Here is a 26,256-nt window from a genome sequence, read left to right on the forward strand (position 1 = left end):
TTCAAGTAAAATTATAGTTTTGTTCTGAAGATGTGCTATATGACTCTGCACACACACACACACACACACACACACACACACACTGGTTTACTTTTATATGTTATACCACAGGTAGATATTTAAATAAGAATGTAGAGGTGGAATTAAATATGCAGGTTTCCTATGACTAAAGTGAGGTATATTTTATATACATAATAATTCTAAGAGAAAACAGCTTCTCTTCTGTGTATCTTGGTCAGAATAATTGAAACAAGCCAATGATCTTTTTAAAAATTTATTTAGAAAGTTAATTAGTCTTCTGGTAACTACTGGGGATATTGAAAGAAATTGCTGTACATTGTTATGCATTCAGAAATACTGAGTTGTCAGGAATTCTCCTCCTCTTTGGATAATTTATACAATATTAAAAGCTTATATTATTACTTTATATAAAGTTTTTTTTTCCCAGAGAAGAATGAAGTTATAGTTTCTTATTTCTAAAAAAACCAGAACACTAATGGTTCCGTGTAGTTAGTATCAGTAAGATACTAGTTCCTTCTATGTTTAATTTCTTTACTAATGTCATTGTTGTTACTATCTGTTAACCTACTCAATCGGAGAATGTTGAGCTCCAGAGCCCATCTAATCAAGTCCATTGCTAAGGATGGTAGTGTTCTCATGACTTCAACTGAAAGACAATAACGATACAAATGGAGGCCGTCCTTACCCATTACTCTTCATTCATTTATCCCTAGGAAGAGTTAGGCATCATGTGGTTTTATTGTGGATATCTGATAGAATTATAAAAGAAACTGCAAAGAAATTTAATCTTGGGTAATGAGTTTTAGATACATTAATATAACAAATATAAATTTTGCTGATCAATATTTGAAACCAAGTTTTAAAATTCAGGAAATCTGCAGAAGTATTTACTTGATTCAGCAAAATTTTCACTAGTTTAATTCCTATTGACCAGTGCTGATTCATGCCCCTGTTTGGTCAAGTTTACCTTGTTGAACTTCTTCCTTTGTTTCATTTCCCCAAGTATTTATTGATCTACTCTGTGTTGGGCACTGTGCTGGGCAGTGGAGACACAAAGATGACTAAGTCGTGGATTCCCTCTACTGTAGAGGGCCAATCTAGTTAGGGAAATAGGTAAACAGGTAAACTGTGGGCGCTAGTGAATGATTGAATGCTCAGGGTGTTATGGGATCCCAGAGTACAACTTAAGGGAGAGGGTAGGTTAGGAAGGTTTTTTGTTTGTTTGCTTTTTAATGTTTATTTATTACTGAGAGAGGGGCGGGGAGGGGCAGAGAGAGAGAGGGAGAAACAGACTCTGAAGCAGGCCCCGGGCTCTCAGTACAGAGCCTGACATGGGGCTCAAACTGGGGAACCATCAGATCATGACCTGAGCTGAAGTCAGATGCTTAACCAACTGAGCCACCCGGGTGCCCCAGAAAGGTGTCTAAAGAAGCTATCCCAAACTTCTGGGAAATAGACCCACAGGGTCCATTTAATATAAATTCTCATAGGAGGCAGAAAATTAAAAACAGGTAGTAGGGGATTCTTCATTTTTCATTAAACCTGGCTTAGGCCTGATTTTTCTTTTAAAATGGTCTTGGGCATCTGAACTAAAGCTTAGTTCTAGAAGATGAATTAAGCCTGTTTTTGTTTTAGTTATGTTTAAATTAGCAGTTCCATTACTTTTCAAAATTCTGTTTAGAGTTGATGCCAATGTTCTTATACCAAAAAATCAAGAATTTGTTTTGAAAGCTGCTTCAGAAGACATGCAGATATTCTTTGAGAGTCAGTAATAAGTAGAGGAGTTTTTATTGACCGATTTCCAACAGAGGGATTTTGTAGTATGAGCTGGAATGTTTAGGGGAAAAAAAAGTGGTGCAAGCTACAAATATTTGATTTGTTCATCTTTTTTCCACTGCCATGTGTTATATACTATAATTAATCAAATCATTGCTTTTTAAAGCCAGTTTTCCATTCTGTGTTTTACATTTCAGTATAAAATTATATAAGCTCTATACCTTGCGTGAATTTAGTAGCTCAAACCATTCTTGACATTTGCAGTTCATAGCACAAGGGTAAATTTAGAAAATTATAGTAGGTCACATCCATTGAGGATAAAGCAATATCTTAATTGTATTCCAGTCTTGTGGGGAAATGTCAGCTGCATGATATCAGTATTCTGAGCCCATGAGAAAGCTCCTGTACAGAATTCTATTTTAGTCTTAGTCTCACTGATATATATGCTGTGTACATACATATATATTGCAATTTCTATTTTATTAGCACTTCCTGGCATTTCATGCAAAATGTTGATGGGTCAATACTATTCACTTGTAGAGGAAATACAAAAGGGCTTCCCTGTTCCTGGGAGTGTTATGGACAGAGAAATGGTTAAGAGTGAAGCAAAATCCAGTATTTCTACAAAAAAAAAAAACCAAACAGACCATCACCCAGAGGTTATTTCTATGGGCTATTTCTTTAGTACATACTCTCTCTTGGACTCTGTTTAATTTTTTTTATTATTTCTTTATTTTTAAATCATTCATTTATTTAGATTTTATATTTAAATAATTTCTATGCCCAATGTGGAGCTCGAACTCACAACCCACGATCAAGAGTAGCATGTTCTTCTGACTGAGCCAGCCAGGCACCACTCTCCTGGACTATTTAGTCTTGTATTTCTAATACACTACTGTGTAGTGTTAGCACTTTATATTTAATCAGTCTAAAACCAAACTATTGTATTCTCTCCAATTTTAGGGTATTTTGTCCCTAAATTCCTAGATTGATTAGATATGTCACTCATTACCTGCTGAAGCTAGATGCCTCCAAGCTTTCCTTAATTTCTTCTCTTCCATAAACCCTCTAATTTGATTTCTCCAAGTTTTACAGCTTCTTTTCTCTATATGAGAAATTATGTCTTTTTCACATTGCTGACTATCGCAGTAGTATTCCAAGTTGTCTCCCAAGGTCCATTCTTTTTCCCCTGTAACTCATCCTCCATATGTTACTAGAATGACTGTTTTAAAACAACATTCTGATCCTGGCTTTTTTTTTTTTTTGGCCCCCCACGTATAAGGTGACAATCTTCTTATGATGGCATACAAGAACATTCATGGTCTGGGACTGCCAGACTTCTAGAATTTTACTTCTTTCTTGTTTTCAGCATGATCTTTATAATTCACATACACTGAATTACTTAGAGTTTTCTGCATACTATATTCTTTTATGCCACTATGACCTTGCACTTGCTAGTCCTGTGCCTGCTATGTTTCCCACCTGACTTATCTCCAGGAACTTTATCAAATACTATATTGCTATTTCTATTCTATATCTTAATGTGTTTGTGAGCAAACATATTTGTTTGTAGTATGTTTTTTTTTTTAAACAAAACAAGCATTTATCTCTTGGACTACTGCCTCGAAATTGATCTCCCTGGATCCACTAATGTCCACTTCTAATTTATGGACCATACTGCAGCTTAAATTGCTCTTTTGAAAGTTTTTGAGGGGATAGATCATGTTTCTTCTACATTCAATCCCTTGCATCTAACACAGCACCTGGCACATGGTAGGTGTTTCAACAATATTTATCCGACTCCTGACTAAATAATTTATCATTAAGGACTGACTAAATTATTTTAATTATTATCAGAATAACTTGTTGTTTCACTAATTTGTTTATACTTTTTTCAAACCAAAGAGATGGTTTTTCTGGTGCGTACATATTTAGGTAGGTACAACTGTAGACGCTCCAGGAATTTTTTTTTTTTAATGTTTATTTAGTTTTGAGAAAGAGCATGAGCGGGGCAGGGGTGAGAGAGGAGAGAGAGGGAGACACAGAATCTGAAGCAGGCTTCAGGCTCTGAGATGTCAGCACAGAGCCCGACACGGGGCTTGAACTCAAGAACCGCGAGATCACCACCTGAGCCAAAGTTGGACGCTTAACCAACTGAGCCACCTAGGTGCCTCTCCAGTAATTTAATCAACATCATTTAGTGAGTCTGAGAAGTGATTTTCTTCTTCCTTTTTTGTATTTTTTATTTTTTTTAATGTTTATTTTTGAAAGAGAGAGACAGAGACAGCACGAGCGGGGAAGGGGCAGAGAGAAATGGAGACACAGAATCTGAGGCAGGCTCCAGGCTCTGAGCTGTCAGCACAGAGCCTAATGTGGGGATTGAACTTGAGAATGGTGAGATCATGACCTGAGCTGAAGTTAAGACACTTAACCGACTGAGCCACCCAGGTGCCCCAAAGTGATTTGCTTCTTAAACAGTATACATCTTAAAAATTATTTATTTTTTCCATTTTTTAATGTTTCATATTTTTATTTAAATTCTAGTTGCTAACATATAGTGTAATATTAGTTTCAGTAGTAGAACTTAGTGATTCATCACTTATGTACAAAACTCAGTGCTCATCACAGCAAATGCCCTTCTTAATACCCATCACCTATATAGCCCATTCCCCCCACCTCCCCTCCAGCAATCCTCAAGTTTGTTCTCTTCAGTCGAGTCTCTTTTATGATTTGCCTCCCTCTCTCTCTTTTTTTCTTTCCCTATGTATGAATTTTCTTAAATTCCACACAAGTGAAATCATATGGTATTTGTATTTTTCTGACTTATTTTGCTTGGCATATACACACTAGCTCCATCTATGTCATTGTAAATGGAAAGATTTCATTCTTTTTGATGGCTGAGTAATATTCCATATATATATATATATATATATATATATATATATAGAGAGAGAGAGAGTTATATATACATGTACATATCTGTATCTATATATATCTATATACCTATATCTATATATAGATATATATATATATATATATATATAGATATAGATATATATCATCTTTATCCATTCATCAGTGGATGGACATTTGGGCTTTTTCTATAATTTTACTATTGTTGATAATATTGCTATAAACATCAGTTTGCACGTATTCTTTGAGGTTTTTTTAAACATTTATTTATTTTTGAGAGAGAGACAGAGCATGAACAGAGGAAGGCAGAGAGAGAGGGAGACACAGAACCTGAAGTAGGCTTCAGGCTCCAAGCTGTCAGCACAGAGCGCAATGTGGTGCTCGAACTCATGAACTGAGAGATCATGACCTGAACCAAAGTTGGATACTTAACTGACTGAGCCACCCAGGCGCCCCCTTTGAGGTTTTTTTAAATTTAACTTTTAAAAGTTTGTTAACATTCTCCTCTGTAGCACTGAACCAGCATCATAGGGGCCAGGAAATGGATGTAAAAATGATTTTATGTATTACATTTAGCATTATGCTGACTTATTAGAATTGGAATTTTGCCTTCTAAAGCTCATTGTTTGCACTCAGTGTCCATGTAGATCATTTCAAACATGCAAAAGAGGCTGAAAGCAGTGCATGCCCCTTTGGGACCCACATACTTTAGATAATGGGGCAAATAAACAACTTCTTAAAAACTATGTGCACATCAGAAGGGTGGGCTCTTGCCATCTTACAGATGACAGTGAACTTAATAGTAGTTTAATGAAAAGGACTAAAGACACACAAATTATTTCTAATAAACAACATAATTATCATGCTGAAATTCATGACATCCAGTAATTAGAAAGATTTTCCAAAAAAAAAAAAAAGAAAAAGAAACCCTAAGGGTGGCACAACCAGAATTCTTGGGTCTATTATTCCTAGAATATAAATATATTGTCTTGAGACAAGTAATTATATTAGAAAGTAATGACTTCAAATTCCTGTGTTATTCTGAAGTAGATATTAATATTGTGGGACATATGTACTGAAAAAAACGAAAATAAAAAATCTGAATTGGGTAACTGATGCACTTGCTCTTAGTTTTTTGTTTTTTTTTTTTTAAACACTGTAAATGAGTTCAGAATTGCATTTAAACAAGCTGAGTCAGGTTGTCACAGTGTGTGGTTGTTAAGCTGTAATTAAGTGATCTCCCTAGAAAATCCATGTGACCGACACTTACAGATGTACTCCAGGCTGTTGTAAACACAAAGCCCTTCTGTATTTCTACATGCTTCTTAACAGGGCTACACAAAAGTCAACAGTGTAAGGATATATATCATGATAGAAAAACATATGCAAGTTCTTTTAAGATAGTGGTTATATTATAAAATAAGCCATTTGTGAAGCTTTCATTGCAAGAATGTACTTTTTTTTTTTCAATCCTGAGTAAGTCCATGCTAAAGAAGCAGTTTACTTTTTAGTATGTGCCAGCCATGGGGGTGCAGTCCCCTCCTCATCTGTGTTGCCTCACGAAGCTGCTTCTGTTTGAGTGATGTCTCCTTCAGAGCATATGGTCTGAAGATGAAGAATAATCAGACAAATAGGGATAAAAATGTGGTGCCTACCCTCAAAGGGGCAGTAGAAAATTAACACTGTAGGATGCCTGGATAATAAAAATTGATGAAAGATATTTTCACTTGGTTGGGTCTGTTTTTTCATCTCCAGTTTTAAGAGCCTTCAAGGGAGACTAAAACCTAATTCAGGTCCAATAATTCTGATCCTTAAGTATAGCAGTGGGATGAACTCTAACACATCTTCTCTCCTCAAAGGTTCTGTAAAATTTGAACATGCTGATTAGTTAGGGACTGAAAAGAGTTTTGGTGTAGAGAAGATTCTTTAAAGAGGTCAATATTGTTACCAACTTATATCAAGAGCTTTCTTTTTTCTCCTCACCTCAATGTTATTACAGTTGGTTATTATTCATTTGTAAATCTGACTCTTTTTATGGCCAGTGACGATCCAAAAGGAAATTCCTTTGGGAATTTGTGAACACTACATAAAAACTCGATAAGCTCTTCCGTGTTTGGCCCATGTTCATTTGGGCCGTGTTGAGCTTAATGTTGGCAGAACACTTTTATAGAGATGTCCAGATAGTGGGAAATTAGAAGAGAGATTTGGTCTGGGATATGAGTTATTTAATTTTTTTCATTATTTTACACACAATTAATACCATTTGGGGATCCCTGAGTAATAATAGAGAACTATTTAGGATTCAGCCGTGTATGGATATAGTATGTATTATTAAACTTCTATGGTGGATCTCTAAGTTTTCATTATTTTTATTGTTGGCATGTTAAATGCAGACTTCCATGTTACCTTAGCTATTGAAAATATTAAGGGATATTATGGAGAAACTATAATACTCAGTATAGGATTTGTGGACCATTTTGCTTGCCTTTGCGTCCTCAGCATCTTGAACATAAAAACCTAGGCAGGACTTTTCCAATAGACCAGGTCAAGCAATAGCGTATTAACTCTTGTTCAATAGTTTAATAGCTAAAATAATCATCAAGGTTCTTACCTGACTGAAACAGTAATGTCTTAAATCTGTTCATGTAACTGACACTTCCCAAAGAATGTATTATCCCTTGAAAAAATCTGAAGCATTCAATGTCAGTGCTTTTCAATTTGTTTTAAGATGACTCTCAAGTTATTTAATCTGACATCAGAACTATAGCTACAGCAAAATGTTTTCCCTATTATTCTGATTTTCTTGTGGAGATTTGTAAATGTTGTGAAAGGAGCCGCAAATATTTCCATCTACAAACTTACCATTTTCTCATTGAAATTCAGAAAAAATTGACATGTTGTATTCAGTGATGGAACTTCTGAGTTCTGTAGGTGTTTCAGAGTCATAGACAGAACATACACCGGAATACAAGTAATCAAAGCCTGTGGATTTTCTGCCTTATGAGAAGTTGCTTAAATTCACCATAACATTCAATGGGCAAGTGAGAACTATAAGCAGTTAAGAATGTTTCCACCTGTCTTTGTAAAAGTTCCCATTTTAGTGAAAGTTTTGATGTGTTTCATTACAATAAGCATCTTAATTATGAGCCTGGATATAGAAACATTTTCTAAAGCCAAACTAATGTCAGCAAAACACTCACTTTTCAAGTCAGACTTCTACTGTATCATAAAATACTAACTGGGGAATTCATATTCCTCTGCTCAATAATTCTTTTAAAAATAGATGCATATAAAAACTTACAGAAATGTCAAAATCATGTAGGGAATTTGAAGTATAAAATAGTTATCAAGGGTACATCACAAATGTTTTTTCTAGCTTAGAGTTACTGTTTCTACTAGTTTAGGATTTTTGTGTTCTTGTGGTAGTAATTTCAATTCATTAAGGAATGATATCATCATATTATTAATATTTTGGTTCAGTTTTTAGAAAGTGTCACAGAAAAGTAAACTTGTGTACAGAAATTTTTTAAGGTATAAAATTTTTAAGGTATAAAAGGTGAGATCCTTGAACCAGATCTTGTCTTCTTAGATTTGTAGTAAGCATTTTGAAGAGCAGAGGAGTACTATTTGTATGATATGTACAAAGGACCAGAAAAGTAGAATAACCTTAACTAATGCTAAAGGAAGAGTATAATCAATGCATGATGAGAGAGAATCATAAGGTTTTTATAATTGCGAAGTCTCTGTAAATATCAGAACCACTAATAAAGAGCTGCTCTAAAATTTGACTTAGGAAACCTTTGGAGTTAAAGAACAAAATTGTGGGTAGTTAGTACTCTGCATTGCTTTTTCGACTGTGTAATACCTTCAATATATTTTCATTAAAAACCTTGCATAATACGAACAGTCTGAATTAGAAAAATTGTGTCCACTGTGAGAAAAAAGATACTGCTTTTAGTATCTTTTTTCTAGTATTTAGAAAAAATACTAATTTTTTTCATCTAGTTAGTCTTAAGTGCTCTTGTTACCATTGTGGAAGTTAAAAACAACATGCTTATCTCTCAGTGTCACCATCTTTTTAAAGTAAATATTTCATTTAATTATAACATACATAAAAAATGTATAAATTATAGTGTTCATCTTGATATTTGTCACAAAGCTTACACACCCAGTTAACAACACCCAGAGCTGAAAAGTAGAATTAGGACATTACCAGCAACTAGATGCGTTTTTTCTGCCTCCTTCTAGAACCTACTATTTGGACTCCTAACAATATAGATTAATTTTTTCTGGTTTTTGAACTTTAATAAATGGAATCATAAAGATGTTCTTTTTTAAGTCTGACTTACCTTGCTTGGCATTGTTTTTGTGAGATCTGTTGATCTGTTATCTGTGGATAATGTTTATATTCATTCCTATTCCTGTATAATATTGTAGCTTTACTCTCCTTTAAACTGTAAGAATTGTACAAGGGGTTTATGAATCTTCACATAGTATTGTAAAACAATCTTAATGTTCTGAAAGGGATGGAATTGGTATGTTATATGTTATAGTTGGTTCTTTTTTTTTTTTAGTTCTTATTTTTTATGGGTGATAATCTTGGGGAAAACATCAATGAGTGAAATAATTTACCTGGTGTGCTAGTGAAAATCAACATCAAAATGCAATACTAAGGGAAAAAATCCCTTATCTTTATATAAAGTAATTTCAAACAACCGCATGTAACAATAAGATATATGCTTAAAGGATTCAGGTGGAATTTATCTATTTAGTTAAACTTAGCTATTGTTCTGATCCCAATTCTCCATTTTACATGATAGTAATCATCTTAAATAGTATTTTAAAAACAAAAATATGAACACCTAAGTCTCAGCCAATTTTCTTAGCACGTAGGTTGCTGGAATAAGAACAAGTTTTGGCGAAGTTGCATTAACTGTCTTTGAATGTTACATCACCTGTTAGTGTTTTGTACTAAGTAGCAGTCTAAAGATTTGCTGAAATGACACTAAAAAAATGGAGGTTAATCTGCATGCTTGAGCTTAAGTGTACAAATTTATGGTTTATAGCAGATTTCGTTGTTAGCGGCAGCCGACTAGAAATTCTCAGGTGAGATTTTGTGGCGTAAAGTGTTTTATCTGTCCTATGTGTGTTCTAACTGCAGAAGGACCACTTGTGAAATTATTTCTAAAAAAATTCTAGTACATCTAGTGTGCGGTTCTCAGTTGCCCCCGATTTTTGGCTTATAACAAGATAGTGATAACAATTCGAGTTACTAAAAGACCTAATACTTAAACAACCCAGCAATCCTTATACAAAAGTATGGCCATTTAAGGAAAAACATTACTGTATCACAAAGGGGTGCTTTGTCAAATCTTTGTAGATTTGACAGACCGCACCCACCCCATTCTGGTTTCCTTTTTGTCCTTTTGCACCCGCACACATCAGAGTATTTTCAAATACTCTGGTCTTCTGGCAACAGCCTTTATATTCAAAGAAGATCATGAAGATGCATCTATACTTAGATTTCCTCACTGTGTCCTCAGTGTGCCTGTCATAAGGCTAAGCACCTTCAACTCATCTCATTTAATCCCCCCAGAAACTACAAAGTACATTTATTTTTTTCATAAGGAAACTGAGATACACAAAGATGTGAGATCATACAACTCGTGATTTGCTAGACATGGATTTACCTTATCCAGCATTCCTAGGAAAAGACCTAAGGAATGGTAGAAATGTCCTCCATTTCATGATATTCATATTAAGATTCCTAAGTTATTTTAATAAATTTCATTTATTTTGCATTGCTATAAAAATGTGGATCTCAGCTAGACTGATAAACCACCCTGCTTTTATAAAGGAATAACTGCGTCCTAAGAAAATAAGCAAATTATTAAAATTCCACGGGGAACATGTGCTTTCCTTCAGGTTAATCAGCAAATATTTGTGGAGGCTGATAAAGGCTGCTGGCCGACTCACACTATTCAACCCGTGCTTCTCAAACTTGAATAATGTAGTCTACTCTTTCAAAGTATAAAAACAAGTTCATGACTTCCCGTGTTGTTATATTTATTATAGTGTTAATTTTTTTTTAAGTTTCTTTATTTACTTAGAAAGAGAGAGAGATAGAGAGAGTGAGTGGGGGAGGGACAGAGAGAGAGGGAGAGAGAATCCCAAGCAGGCTCCACACCGTCAGCACGCGGAGCCCGATGCGGGACTTGAACTCACCAACTTTGAGATCATGACCTGAGCTGAAATCAAGAGTCAGGTGCTTAACTGACTTAGCCACCCAGGCTCAGTTTTGTAAAAACAAAACTACACAAAGCTCCTTAAATCATAACCCACTGCTAAAAAGAAAGTTTACAAAGTAAGCATAAACAAAACTACAAAACAAGCATTACTCGAATGCTTGACTCCAATTGAGTAGAATGTATAGCACTGACTAAAACTAACAGATACAGGGTTTAAGAGTAAAAAGATTTAACCCCAGATTTCTATAATTTAATAGGCTTCTGAATTTGACTTGAATGAAAATAACAAAGAATTGTTTTTGTAAGCATGTTGTACAAGCCATTATTAACACGTTTAAGGTTTTGTTTTTCACTTCACAGTAATAAAACTTAAAGCTATCAGAGAAATTTGCTAATGTCAATTTTAACGGCATGCCATTTGATAATCGTTTAAAGCTCTCCGTATTTACTCAGAGAGGAAATTAATATTTCCATGGAGGTTTGTACGTACATAATCCAGTAAACGCAAACACTGGGCACTGAAAAACGTTTCCCCATGGACTTTCTGTTACACTCACTGCCAATGGTTGATGCAAGTTGAACCATGCAAAGATAGCATCTGAGCCATACATTTATTTGCAACTTTAATGTGGCTGCTGACTGCTGTTTTTTTGGTTTATCATGTGTACCATCCTGCCATGTACAGTGATCAGATTCTCTGATCATTCTCTGCACCACAGCAAAACTTTCTGCATATCATGCATCTATATGGCATATCTACTTCACTTGTTACGCAGTGAACTGTAAACACAAAGGCATATACCAAAATTGCATGGTGGTACTTGTTAAAGGGTAGCTATCTAGATGACCTGGAACATGCTTATATTTTTCTTGTTAGGTTATTGTTGAAATGTAAGCACAGAATTAAAAAAAAAAAAATCTTGTAGCAAACTCATGGACGCCTGTGAATATGCCCCTAGACTCTGGGGAAGCACTATCTTTAGGATATAATGTGGCTCTGTGAATGCACATTCCTCTTTGCCTTTCAAGTCCACCCTGCTGGGTGCTAAGAAAGTATTCTGTTTTTCTAACGTTCAGATACAAAAAATGTACAGAACTGTGTCAAGAGGAATTTAAAAGGAAATTTTTCTTTCTTGGCTTGAGATGCCACATCAGGGTTGCAAAGGGGGCAAGTTTTAATGACATCCATCTGTTTCAGATTCCAATAAGTGGGACTCAGCATTTGAATTCCTTGTCCGGAATCAGACTTTATAGGCCTAAGTACAATTGGTTTTAGGATTTGAGAGTCCTAGGACATAAAGCAGCAGAGCAGAAAGAGGTTAGTTTTACATTTGTTAGAGACTTTCCCCCAAGGCATTGCTATTACCTCACTTTCTCTTTATTGAGCTGTTATGTGTGAAATCAATCTATTTTGAGAGCATACTTCCCCCCTACTTACACTTAACTTTGAAATAATTACTTTTGTCATAACTCCGAGGGAAACACGATATCATAAAAGCTGCCGCATCTCTCACCGTGAGTCCCTGAATCTCTATCATCTCGGTGTTGACTGAAGGTAACCAGACCGACTACTGTTTATCTTAAGCTCTTGTGTTGAGAGCTTTAATCACAGATTGACCTCATTGTAGCACAGGGAATGCCTGTGTCTACGTGGAAGCCGGAAAAGAATATGGATTTCCATGCAGGTCTATACTTTGTACCTAAAATGAGGTCAATATACATAAAACTTGAACGCTCATTTTCATTTTCTCCTTGAAACCCATCTTCTGGATCTATTTTCTAATAACACTTTCGTTTGTTTGCATTTGCAAAATGCATTTATGATGCATTTTCTCCCTAAATTTTTTTAGCGAATTCTAAAAGAATCCAGCTTACCATAACTCACTGTTGAAGAGGTCCCTCTCAGGGTGGCTCAGATGTTACATTTCCGTTGGGTCTAGACCCACCAGAACACTGGGAATGCATTTTGCTAAAATTCCACAGATTGACTGTAAGTCTTTGACTTGCATCTACTTTCTAAAAGTTTGCTTCAGGAAAGAGAAAAACGGTTATGAAAAACAGTCATGTCGGGGTGCCTGGGTGGCTCAGTCGGTTAAGTGTCCAGCTCCTGATTTTGACTCAGGTCATGATCTCACGGTTCCTGAGATGGAGCCCTGCATGAGGTTCCATGTGCTGACAGCAGACAGCCTGCTTGAGATTCTCTCTCTTCCTCTCTCTGCCCCTCCCCAGCTCACGTGTGCGCTCTCTCTCAAAATAAATAAACCTAAAAAAAAAAAAAAAAAGTTGTGTAATAGCTAAAGCAATCCTCTGTGTCATGCCCAGTCCCTAAAGAAGTTCTAAGAGGGTCTATTGGGTTTTCCTCAGTGACGCCTGTAGCTCCCCTTCAGATCAACATCTTCGCTTTAAGCTTCCGCAGCTATGTCTGCAGGTGTTTCTTCATCCCTTCAGGATCAGGTGTTCCCTCTGGCTCTACTTATTCTAGTCTAGGCATTCTTTTTTTTACCGGAATGACAGAGCACCCTGATCTTAGCTCCTGAGTTTAATCCTATTAGGCAGAGATAGTCCACTGGCTTTTTAATATAATGTGTGCTTCACCCCCTCTTCTCCTCATTCCCCAAAGATTATGTTTCTAAGTAGTTTTTCACAAGCCAGCTCTTTTTTTTTTTTTTTTAGCTTTCATCCACTCCACGGATTTATTTTATTTTATTTTATAATGAGCACCAGCAAATGCGCCTCTCAAACCAAGAACTCGAATATCACTGTTAACACATCTTACGTACCCCCCTCCCATTTCATCCCCCCCGACTTCCCTCTGAAATAGCCACTAACTGAATTATGCAGTTAGCATCTTCCTGCCTTTTTTCCCCTCTTATCACATTTATGATACTTTTGCTTGCCTTTAAACTTTACTTTTTAGATTTTTTCTCTTTTTTTTCTTTTTTCTTTTTTAATTTACATCCAAGTTAGTTAGCATATGGTGCAACAATGATTTCAGGAGTAGATTCCTTAATGCCCCTTACCCATTTAGCCCATCCCCCCTCCCACAACCCCCTCCAGTAACCCTCTGTTCTCCATATTTAAGAGTCTCTTATGTTTTTGTTCCCCTCCCTGGTTTTATATGATTTTTACTTCCCTTCCCTTATGTTCATCTGTTTTGTATCTTAAAGTCCTCATATGAGTGAAGTCATATGATATTTGTCTTTCTCTGACTAACTTTGCTTAGTATACTACCCTCTTGTTCCACCCACGTACTTGCAAATGGCAAGATTTCATTCTTTTTGATTGCTGAGTAATATTCCATTATGTATATATATACCACATCCTCTTTATCCTCTTCTCCATCAATGTATGTTTGCGCTCTTTCCATACTTTGGCTATTGTTGATAGTGTTGCTATAAACATGGGGGTGCATGTGCCCCTTTGAAACAGCATACCTTTATCTCTTGGATAAATACCTAGTCGTGCAATTGCTGGGTCATAGGGTAGTTCTATTTTTAATTTCTTGAGGAACCTCTATACTGTTTTCCAGAGTGGCTGCACCAGCTTGTATTGCCACCAACAATGCAAAAGAGATCCTCTTTCTCCGCATCCTCGCCAACATCTGTTGTTGCCTGAGTTGTTAATGTTAGCCATTCTGACAGGTGTGAGGTGGTATCTCATTGTGGTTTTGATTTGTATTTCCCTGATGATGAACGATGTGGAGAATTTTTTCATGTCGGTTGGCTATCTGGATGTCTTCTTTGGAGAAATGTCTATTCATGTCTTTTGCCCATGTCTTCACTGGATTATTTGTTTTTTGGGTGTTGAGTTTGATAAGTTCTTTATAGATTTTGGATACTAACCCTTTATCTGGTATGTCGTTTGCAAATATCTTCTCCCATTCCATTGGTTGACTTTTAGTTTTGCTGATTGTTTCCTTCGCTGTGCAGAAGCTTTTTATTTTGATGTGGTCCCAATAGTTCATTTTTGCCTTTGTGTCCCTTCCTTGCCTCTGGAGACATGTTGAGTAAGAAGTTGCTGTGGCCAAGATCAAAGAGATTTTTGCGTGCTTTCTCCACAAGGATTTTGATGGCTTCTTGTCTTACATTGAGGTCTTTCATCCATTTTGAGTTTATTTTTGCGTATGGTGTATGAAAATGGTCAAGGTTCATTTTTCTGTATGTCACTGACCAGTTTTCCCAGCACCACTTGCTGAAGAGACTGTCTTTTATTCCATTAGATATTCTTTCCTGCTTTGTCAAAGATTAGTTGGCCATACGTTTGTGGGTCCATTTCTGGGTTCTCTATTCTGTTCTCTGAGTGTCTGTTTTTGTGCCAGTACCATACTGTCTTAATGATTACAGCTTTGTAATACAACTTGAAGTCCAGGATTGTGATGCCTCCTGCTTTGGTTTTCTTTTTCAAGATTGCTTTGGCTATTCGGGTCTTTTCTGGTTCCACACAAATTTTAGAATTGTTTGTTCTAACTCTGTGAAGAATGCTGGTGTTATTTTGGTAAGGATTGCATTAAATATGTAGATTGCTTTGAGTAGTATTGACATTTTAACAATATTTGTTCTTCCTATCCAGGAGCATGGAATCTTTTTCCATTTTTTTGTGTGTGTCTCCTTCAATTTCTTTCATAAGCTTTCTTTTGTTTTCAGTGTACAGATTTTTCACCTCTTTGGTTAGATTTATTCCTAGGTATTTTATGGGTTTTGGTGCAATTGTAAATGGGATCGATTACTTGATTTCTCTTTCTGTTGCTTCATTGTTGGTGTATAGGAATGCAACCGATATCTCTACATTGATTTTATATCCTGCAACTTTGCTGAATTCATGAATCAGTTCTGGCAGTTTTTTTGGTGGGATCTTTTGGGTTTTCCATATAGAGTATCATGTCATCTGCAAAGAGCACAAGCCAGCTCTTACTTTTTCTAGGTGTATAGATGGCTGATAGATGTGGGGACAGGGATGTCAGCCAAAAATTCTCTCTCCAGCTGAGGCATTCTATTTAGGAAGTGCCGTGATTTGCAGAGCAAATATGTAGACCAAGGGCGTAACAGTTTTCTCACAACTGAAACCAATCTATAGCTCATAGGTTAGGTATCTGTAGTAACATCTGCTTTGATGCTTTGGAGGGGTGAGATAGAGTAGCAGTTAAGACTAGCTCTGGGGGCGCCTGGGTGGCGCAGTCGGTTAAGCGTCCGACTTCAGCCAGGTCACGATCTCGCGGTCTGTGAGTTCGAGCCCCGCGTCGGGCTCTGGGCTGATGGCTCGGAGCCTGGAGCCTGTTTCCGATTCTGTGTCTCCCTCTCTCTCTGCCCCTCCCCGGTTCATGCTCTGTCTCTCTCTGTCCCAAAAATGAATAAAAAACGTTGAAAAAAAAATTAAAAAAAAAAAAAGACTAGCTCTGGACTGATAAACATAAATTAAATCTTGGATCTTCCACTAAATAATTGTGTGACCTTGGAGACCTTCTAAACCTCACCTATTAAATGAGCATAACAATAGCTTCTTTCTCATAGTGTTATTGTGAGTATTAAGGATATAATACATATGACTGGCTCCCTTAGCTCTGTGCCTGACCCACAGTAACGAGTGAACGTTAACTATAATTATTTAGCCTCATGTACAAGATAACAGTAGTTACTAGGCATAATCTCTAATATAATATAGAATATATAGTGCATAGACTTACTTTTTAAAAAACTATATATGGAAAATAATGTCATACTTTCTGTGACCTAATAGTGTTTCATTTTAGTTTTTTTATAGTAACTAATGTTTCCTGTGAGATATTGACATAACATAATGCATAGTATGATCTTTCACTTTTAAGTGCTGTGGCAAGAAACCTGAGATGGAAAATCTTCCTGGAGATTAGAATTTGCCACAAACCACAAAATAATTTCATCGAATAGGCAGTTTAAAATGAGTCACAACTCAGTCACTGTGGCATTGCAGATACACTTAGGGCACCCTGCCATGGGCATGGCTTTCAGGAGAGGCAAAGAGCGAGGCACTGCAGATCACAGCCATGCAGGGAGGGAAGGACAGTCAGGTGTTAACCAAGTGATAGACTTCTAAAGAGTGAGAGCATGAATTCCAGATGTATAGATTTCGGTCATACCTTTCAACTCTTTGTAAATTATCTATCTGATTTATAACTATATAAATCATTGTGGTATTTGGGTTAAAAGTGAGGTAATTTAGTCTTGGGTTTTCCATCTTCCCATGTGTAAATCATTTGAACAGTATGCAAATAATTCCCTATTTGAGACTCCCAGAAAAAATACCTCCATTTCTATCTCTGTACATCATCACCAGCCATAATGAATAGGTCTGCAAGAGTGTGCCAAGAGCCCCTGCCAAGCACATTCTTCAAGGGAGAGAGGCAGTGTAGCCTACTGGGGACAGTGCTGGATTACAAGCTGTCACAATGGTGTCTCACTTCCTAGTAGGTCAGTGGCATCCCTTTTCATGTTACCACATTCTCTTTAGTCAGATGCTATACCACAAGAAGAATTATAAAGTTACACAAGTGTCTTGGAACCTAACAAAGTTTATCATCGTTATTGGGCTAAGATTTGAAAGTCAGGCTTTGCCAGCAAGCCAGAGAGTCGGGTGACTATGGCTTCATCTCTGGAGCGGCTCTCTTCTGGACGTTCTGTGGGGAAAATTCAGCTGTTTCTTCCATGATCAGATTTTGAAAGGTGCTGGGGGAAGACGAGGACTTAAAAAGCAGCCTCCGTTAAGAGTGCTCATTTTTATCAAGGGATTTTAGTTTGGTATTATGTCAGCTGGGTTAAATTGAATCTTGTTTTCCCAAAATCACTGGGATCACAAAATTTGCATTGGCCCAGTCCACACCTGCCAACTAGTGCTATCCTCTTTCCTCAAAGCATCCTCGGAGCTTTCTGTTTTTCTCTTGTAATGAGGACAGATGAATACCAAGCGACCCATGCTCAGCATTCTCCCTCAGACTTTTCTGAAAACCAAACAGTAAAGGAAAAGAAAGAAGAAACCCAGTGTCTTTAATTTCTTTTACTATTTTGATTCCTTTTTGGCTTGACATTAGGCTTACTGTAAGGTCGCAAGCATCTCAAAGCTAAAATGAATGGGTAACAGTGGATTTGGGGGTAGAGTAAATTCATCTTCAAATGTGGCCAAAGATTTAAAATAAAGCAGTAACAAGTACTTTTATTTTAGTAGTTCTTCTACACTCTGTAACATAGCGGAACACATTGACTTTAAACAACTCTCTAGAAATACTACGAAGTTGCTACCTTATCCTATGAATTATTGTTCAGTGTTTTAAACTCAGTATTGAGGTATTTTGCAACTACAGCTTTTTTACCTGCAGTGTAAACTTTCTTTGTCTTTCTGTCTTTGATATGTTTTTATTTTATCAGTAATAACCTAAAAGTCTTTTCTTTTTCTCACAGTCTGACAGCAATGCAAGCTTCCTCCGTGCTGCCAGAGCAGGTAACCTGGACAAAGTAGTGGAATATCTGAAGGGGGGCATAGACATCAATACCTGCAATCAGGTAAGAGCTTGACTCTGTACACAGTGAAGAAACACTCATTATCTATAGATATATTCCAAGAGCCCAAGGTTAATTTTTGTCTTTATTGAATTTACTAAAATATCAGTGATTCAGACTTAGGAAAATCCATTTTCATCCTCTTACCAACTTTTGAAGCCTCAGACATTTGTGTCTAGACCTAATTTTGCAGCAAAGCAGATAGATCAAAAATAACAATTGAATGTCAGTTTTTGTCTATGAAATGGCTGGGCCTTGGTCAATAGCTGGAGTATTGACCAAGAATGATGTTTTACTTCTTATTTATCATCAACTAGTTATCCAGACTGGCTTCTTTTCTTCTCTGCCATATGCATTTTACTCATAGGTAACTGAGTGTTAAAATTTGAGATAGAGAAATAAGAGAATGAAATAAAAATTATCCCCCCTCCTTCCCTAATTATTTTTAAAATATGGATTACAATGAGAAGAGTTTGAAACTGTTAGCTTAAGTATGAAGTGTTTGGATTATCCATTCATTTACATCCATTCAGTAATGACTCCAGACAGTATTGTACATTTTGGATATTATTCGGTCCCATGGATATTGAGATTTTTGTGCTATTTTTGGACAAGATTTTTGTACCATGAATACAGTGTCTAGTAGACTTCAGTGTTCACGACAGTGTGCTAAATGTTGGTGGTGCATGTGTGTGTGTGTGTGTGTGTGTGTGTGTGTGTGTGTGTGTGTGTGTTTGACAGAGCTGACTGGGAAGTGAGTAATTCTGGCTAATTTTAAGTGAACAGAAGGAAAATCTCATTGTTGGATTCTACCTTATCTATAGAATGCCCCTTTATATCCTGGTATATATTGAGCCCAGTTATGCTCAACCCATGGTTTCCTGAAATTAGTAAATCTTTCAAACACAACTTTTCAAAAAGTAGACATATTATCTCAAACTTACTCTCCTCTCAAACTTCTACCTGCTGATTTCCTCATCAATGTGTCAATTCCAACAGTTCTCCTATCATCTCCCCCTCTACCCACCAACCCAGCTCCAGTACGGCACTCCTTTCTTAGTCCATCTTCTACATCCATATTTGCATTAACTGAATCACCTCAGAGTCACTTATCATGGTTGCCATAATACCCTCCTTAATTCGGTTCTGTCCTCATCCTGTCCACTCTGGTCAATTTCTGAACTATGCCTTGAGTTATTTTTATAAAGTAAAAATATAATTCTGTCATTTCCCCCAACAAACTTCCAGTGGCTCCCAATGCTTAGATTAGTGAAGTGGTTGTACCAAAATCACTTGGAGGATTTTGCAAAGATTGCGGGATTTCCCTTGCTCCTCACCAGCAAGGGAGAGGCGACTCTATGCTGAAAGTCACCAGCATAGAAAGCATTGTCACTGTTGGCAATATTTTTTATCCTTTAGAGGAATGCATTTCTTGGCATTAAAAAATGGTGACAGCCACTTGCTATTGGGAAAAGCAATATGCTGTTTCCCCAATATCTCTAGTATTCTTTTGAATACGACAAGAATTGAAGGACCCTGAATGCTCTTTATCTGGGCCATTTCTTAGGGTGTGCTTACAGTGAGCAACCTTAGGTACCATCTCCTTCTTGACAAAAAGCAGGCTTATGTTTTCTTTTTTTTTTTTTTTAAGTTTATTTACTTATTTTTGAGAGAGAGCACAAGCATGCAAGGGGGGAGGGACAGAGAAAGAGAGGGAGAGATAGAATATGAAGAGGCTTCAGGCTCTGAGCTATCAGCACAGAGCCTGACGTGGGGCTTAAGCCCATGAACCATGAGATCATGACCTGACCCGAAGTTCGACCCTCACCCAACTGAGCCACCCAGGTGCCTCAATGTGTTTTCTTATTATAAAAGCTGCGTCCTTCTTTAACATAACCCAGTGTGCACAGGCATCTATCGTTGGCCCTGTGTGTCACTTCTGAGGGATTGGGAAGGGGCATAGGGAACTGACACAAGCAGCATGGTGACACTCAGCAAGGGCTTTTGCTGTGAATCATAAAGTCATTTGTCTCTGATCTAGGAAACTCTTATCTTCTGCCAGCATCATGAAAGAGTAGTTTGACTCTTTAGCTTGTATGTGAGATAAAATTCCAGACCTTACATACTGACACTGACCTATGGAATAAGGCCAAATCCCTTTATCCCGATATATAAGATCTTCATATTCTGCATCTACATTCCTTTCTTTATCCATCTTATTTTCCATTAAGAATTGTTTTGATATGTTTCTCATGTTCTTTTGAACAAATAATTTGAACTTTAAGTATATTAGTTACTCTAAAAGAAAAAGAACATCTAAATTCCCATATGGATACATGAACTTCTTCCAAAAATGCCTATGAGACTAAATATAAAATATTTTTATAATTTTAACATATTGCCTTAGATATTTTAAAGTATATGAAATACATTCCCAAATTTTAATATTGATCCATTAAATTTCTAAATGTGCAACATGCTAGAGAATAGGCAATGAAACTATCAGTTCATTTAGGTAAAATTATCATCAATAATGCCAAAAAAGGAACCCAAGGAAAATGAAGTTGACTGCGGTCAAAGCAAATGCACTTAACCCAAAATTGTAACAAATATATTAATTGTATGAAGGATCTTAAGGGTATTTTTAGGGTTCTTTGTTGTTTTTTTTAGAAAAATAATCTCTCAGCAGTACTCAGTTTTTTTCTCCTCCATAGACCAACCTAACTTTTTGAGTTACCTCAAAAACTTTTTGGTGCCTAAATTATTTTTCTTACAGTGGCCAACTGTCCAGTAACATGTTGCTGTACAAGGGAAGAACATTTATTTTTGTGAACACGTAGCACAGTATCATGAAACCACACAAAACTTAGAGCCCAGAGACTACAATTTAAGTTCCCTAAGTTCCCTCTCCACTTCTGTCAGTCATTTCAATTCAGAAAGTGACACTTTTCTAATCTCTAAAACAAGATAATAATAATAATACATTCAATCTTATATCACTGGGTTGCAGGGTAAATTAAATTATTAAATAGGAAAGGAATTTTTAAGTTGTACATGTTCTAGTTGCAATTAGTATATATAATTGACCAAGAATCAGAAAAATTAAAATTCAACTGCATACAGCATATGAGATTGAGTCTCCTCGATCACCTGAATTTACTAGGTAAAAAGTAAGTATTGTTGTCTGGTGTTGGTCTTTATTATTACTATGCAAGATGTACATTAAATAGAGATTAGAGAAATAAAGTGACTAATGTTAACTATTTAGCCACTGTGTATCAGGCTTTCCGCTGGGGTCTTTACATGTGATGCTTTATCAACCAGCAGAGACAAATGTTATGAGGTAGGTAGGTATTTGCTGGAACTTACAAATGCAGAAACTGAGCCCACAAGTGGTTAAGTGATGTTCCCAGGGTCACACAGATCTGTCTGTCTCTGGTGTACAAGTGTTTTCTACTGCAGGACATTTTCCTGAGATGTTGGGATCTGTCCTTCAGGATGTACAATGTGGCTTCCTTTATCTTGAAGCTCAAATCTTCAAGATGTACCATTGTTAGTGTAAAAAGAGCTTTATTCATCCTTAACATAATAGTAGATAGATGGACTTTTAAATCAAAGCGCACCACTACCAGGATTACACTAAAACTCAAAATTCAGAGCTGAATATAATTTCTGAACACCTAGGAGGACAACTAACTCTTCAGCCAAAATACAGCTGTATCTAACGAATATGTAAAAGCTCAAAGTTACTATGGCATGTGAAAGAAGAGAAGAAAAAGTGTCCATTATTTTGCTTGTAAGCCTGGGTTTCTGGGGAGCATCATGGCATGTGACACAGAAACCAGAACTTTCTGTACCCTGCTATATTTCTCAATGAAAGGCAATCTGGGCTGTACCAGCTTTCCAAAAATATCGCGTGTGTTGGCGTTCTAAGATTCCTTAAGCTGAAATTTGGATGAAATTTTTTTTCTTTATAAAATTTGTCTCATGACTACCAGGAGAATTTTGAAATTTAATCCAAAAATACAATTTGGCTTTTAATCACTTAAAGGATATGACAAAAAAATTCATAATTTTGGCACAAAACAATTTTCTTAAAAAACAAAGACGACTTCAAGTCTTCATTTTTCTTTTCCAAATGGTTAAAAAATCTGTTAACTTCTGTTTTCTATAAAAGATAAAACTGGTAATTTTTTTTTTATTATCTCTTGTACACTCAGGAAAGAGAATAAATCTTAGCATTTGCTCCCGATCTGAAACTCATATATATGTAATGCTTTTATTTATTTAGTAACTATTCACAGTCTAATAATGTTATCAACAAGGTTAATGTCCAGACATTAAAAATAGACACTATAACCTTTTCATAAAAATATTTATGGCCGGGGCACCTGGGTGGCTCACTCCGTTAAGCATCCGACTCTTGATTTCGGCTCAGGTCCTGATTTCATGGTTTGTGAGTTCCAGCCCCCCACTGGGTTCTGTGCTGACAGTGGGGAATCTGCTTGGGATTCTTTCTCTCTGCCTCTTGCCTGCTTGTGCTCATACTCACTCTCTCTCTCACTCTCAAAAATAAATAAACAGAACCTTAGAAAAAATGTAGCCAATTACAAGTCAATAAAAGGCTCAGAAGATTCAGGTACTTTCACCAGGCATAAAATTTATTGGTTTCACTGCAGTGACTTCAAAATAAAGGTTATCACTTATCATTTATTGAATGTAATCCTGGAGATGACCCTGAAAGTTAATAGTCTTTAATATATTCTAATTTTTGGTCTTGACCTTTTACTACTGAGGTATAAAGGTGTAAAATTACCAGTTAGATCTTATGCTTCCTTTATCAAAGACAGAAGGCAAGGTTAAAGGAACATTTTCAAAAGAATTTTAATGTTCCTAAAATACCAAGTCTTTACCAGCAAGAAGGTACACCAAACAATGAATTTATCATATGCTCACATAGTTATGACTCAGACCACAATGCATTTTTGGAAGTCATTTTAAGAATGTAGGTGCTGGAATCCAAATTCTCATTTTATCCACTTACCAGCTATGTGACCCTGGACACCAAGTGTTTCTAAGACACCGTTTTCTCAGCTGTAAAATAGCGATCGTAACAACACTGGAGCCATAGCATAGTTGTGATAATTAAATGCGATGTTTGCAAAAGGCTTAGCAGAATACACATTCAATAAATATTAGCAAATAATAATCCTTATTATAATAATACAGTCTTTTTATATTGATTCTCAACCTAAACTTTAGCAAAAGCGGTGCTGGTTCTCATAGGCAGGGCAGATCATAAAAGGTATTCTCATAGCCTGTGTCATCAAATAGGAAAGATCGCATTTAGTAGCAATTTGGTAACAATTTCTGTTTATCTGGGTTAAATTAAACTAAATTTCTTTTCTGGAACTAAAATCCTTTTTACCAATGCCATTTGGATCCATCCACTCTGGACCTCTCTTTAAAAACACTAACACCCATTCTATTAACCTGGGAATTTATAGAGGCGACAGTGATGAGTACTTGAGAATTGGACTTCTGGAATTAATGGAACATGGAATGAACTATATCCAGTTTCCTAACCAATTAAATTGGGGCACAAATATACCTGCAAACAATCTTGTTAAGTATTCATTATTTGACATCTCATTTAGAGGAAGCAAAAGGTGGCACGTCCATCTGGTTCTGGTTACATGTGTCCTTTTGGTTTTGGATTCTATATTATTCTCTAATTCTCTTCAGTGCAGGCCAGTGTTAACTGGTCCTTGGTCTATACTAAGTAGTACAGATTCAGGTTGGATTTAAATAACATCTGCCCAGTGTTTTGAGCACTTAGAGTTTTCATTTTCATTTTCTTTCTTTCTTTTCTTTTTTTTTTTTTTTTTTTTTTAGAATTTTCATTTTCATGTTGATAGTTGTTCAATGCAAAGTAATTCCAGTAGACTTTTCATCAGCCACTTGTCCATAACTCTAAAAAATTTTGTCTCACAGATTTAGGAAGATGTTTGAAGTGCAACTCTTATTTCATTTAAAAACGCCAGGGGCTGGGGCGCCTGGATGGCGCAGTCGGTTAAGCGTCCGACTTCAGCCAGGTCACAATCTCGTGGTCCGTGAGTTCGAGCCCCGCGTCAGGCTCTGGGCTGACGGCTCGGAGCCTGGAGCCTGTTTCCGATTCTGTGTCTCCCTCTCTCTCTGCCCCTCCCCCGTTCATGCTCTGTCTCTCTCTGTCCCAAAAATAAATAAAAAACGTTGAAAAAAAATAAATAAAAAATAAAAACGCCAGGGGTAGCTTCATGCAAAGCATTTCTGTGACTGTCTTCTTACGTGCTGTGCTGCGGTAGTTTAGATGAAAACCGAACAATTTATATTCTGGGAATTCTCTTGAATGCTCTTTTCCTATGACTAAAAGACATGGGTTTTAATACACAACTCCCATGTAGCCACTCCATTCTCCTTAATTCATCTCAGATATTATAATCACATTATTTCTGCCAGTCTGAACTCAGGCTCACCATTTGTTTATCTTTTTATTCAAACATATAATATGTGTTTACTATGTGGCAGGCACTGACCTAGGCGCAGTGAAAACAGAGACAACATCCCTGCTCTCATATAGCTTATAATCTACAATGTAAGAAGACAGAGATAATCATCAACCAAAAAAGTTAGATATGTGGGGCACCTGGGTGGCTCAGTTGGTTGAATGTCTGACTTCGGCTGGGGTCATCGTGGTTTGTGAGTTCAAGCCCCACATCGGGCTCATTACTATCAGTGCAGAGCCCACTTTGGATCCTCTGTTTCCTTCTCTCTGCCCCTCTCCCTGCCTGCGCTCTCTCAAAAATAAATAAACATTTAAAAAAAGTAAAAATGTGAAAGAAGTAACTAGTAAGTGATAGCAGGAAAATATAGCAGGAGAGAAGGAGAAGGAATGGAAGGTAAGCAATGTGTTATTTTAGATAGGATGGTCAAAAAAATGCTTGAAGAATTTGACCAAGGAAGCCCTGTACTACTTGCAGGGAATATATTTTAGAAGAAGGCCTGACAAGTGAGAAAGTCCCAAGGAGGGAGCATGCCTGGTGAGTTCAAGGTCCAGTAAGGAAGCTAGTATAGCAGGACTAGTAGGAGATCAGGGGAAGAGAAGTAAGAGGTCAGGAAGAGTCATCCGCAGCACCAGGTCATATAAGATGTTATAGGGTATTTTAAGAACTTTGGCTTTAATTCTGAGAGGGAAGAGAAGTGATTGATTAGAGGGTTGTTAGCAAAGAAGTGACATAGGTTGACTTAAATTTAAATAGTAATGCTCAGACTGAAAACTGAGAAAGGGCAGAGGAGGAAGCACTTTTGTAATACTTTAGGTAAGAGGGCAAATGTTCTACACCTGGGCAACAGGCAGGAGAGATGGTAAGATGTGGTTGGATTATGGATATATTTTGAAGAGAGAGCTGATAGATTTTTTTATGGAGTTAGTATAAGATAAGAGCAAAAAAGGAGGAGCCAGGGATGAAGGTTGGGGTCACAAAGAGAATAATAAGGGTTGAAGATTCGTTAACTGAGAGGGGAGAGGAGGTGGGAGACAATCATCTAGGAGAGTGGAGGGAGAGTGAGTAAGGGTGGCAGAGCATGATTGGAAGGCGGAATTAAAAGCCTACTCAAGGATCGTGACCAGCTAGTATGTACGTGTGTTCTTCTGCAGCCACAGTCAGATACGGACTCAGATGGAGAGTTATATATAACCAGGAATGTGGTTTAGCTAAGCATGTATAGTATAG

The 26,256-nt window shown here is 36.7% G+C and overlaps 1 protein-coding gene across 1 annotated transcript in view; it reads left to right on the plus strand.

Annotated features, from left to right (window-relative positions):
* The window catches only part of ANK2 (ankyrin 2), a 254,755-nt gene that overhangs the window by 16,361 nt on the left and 212,138 nt on the right, over nucleotides 1-26,256 (plus strand). Inside the window, exon 2 of the mRNA XM_049631065.1 lies at nucleotides 18,386-18,487. Coding sequence (XP_049487022.1) covers nucleotides 18,386-18,487 — 102 coding nt within the window. The remainder of the gene's footprint in view (nucleotides 1-18,385; nucleotides 18,488-26,256) is intronic.

Source organism: Panthera uncia, chromosome B1 (genome assembly GCF_023721935.1).
Source record: "Panthera uncia isolate 11264 chromosome B1, Puncia_PCG_1.0, whole genome shotgun sequence".
NCBI lineage: Eukaryota > Metazoa > Chordata > Mammalia > Carnivora > Felidae > Panthera > Panthera uncia.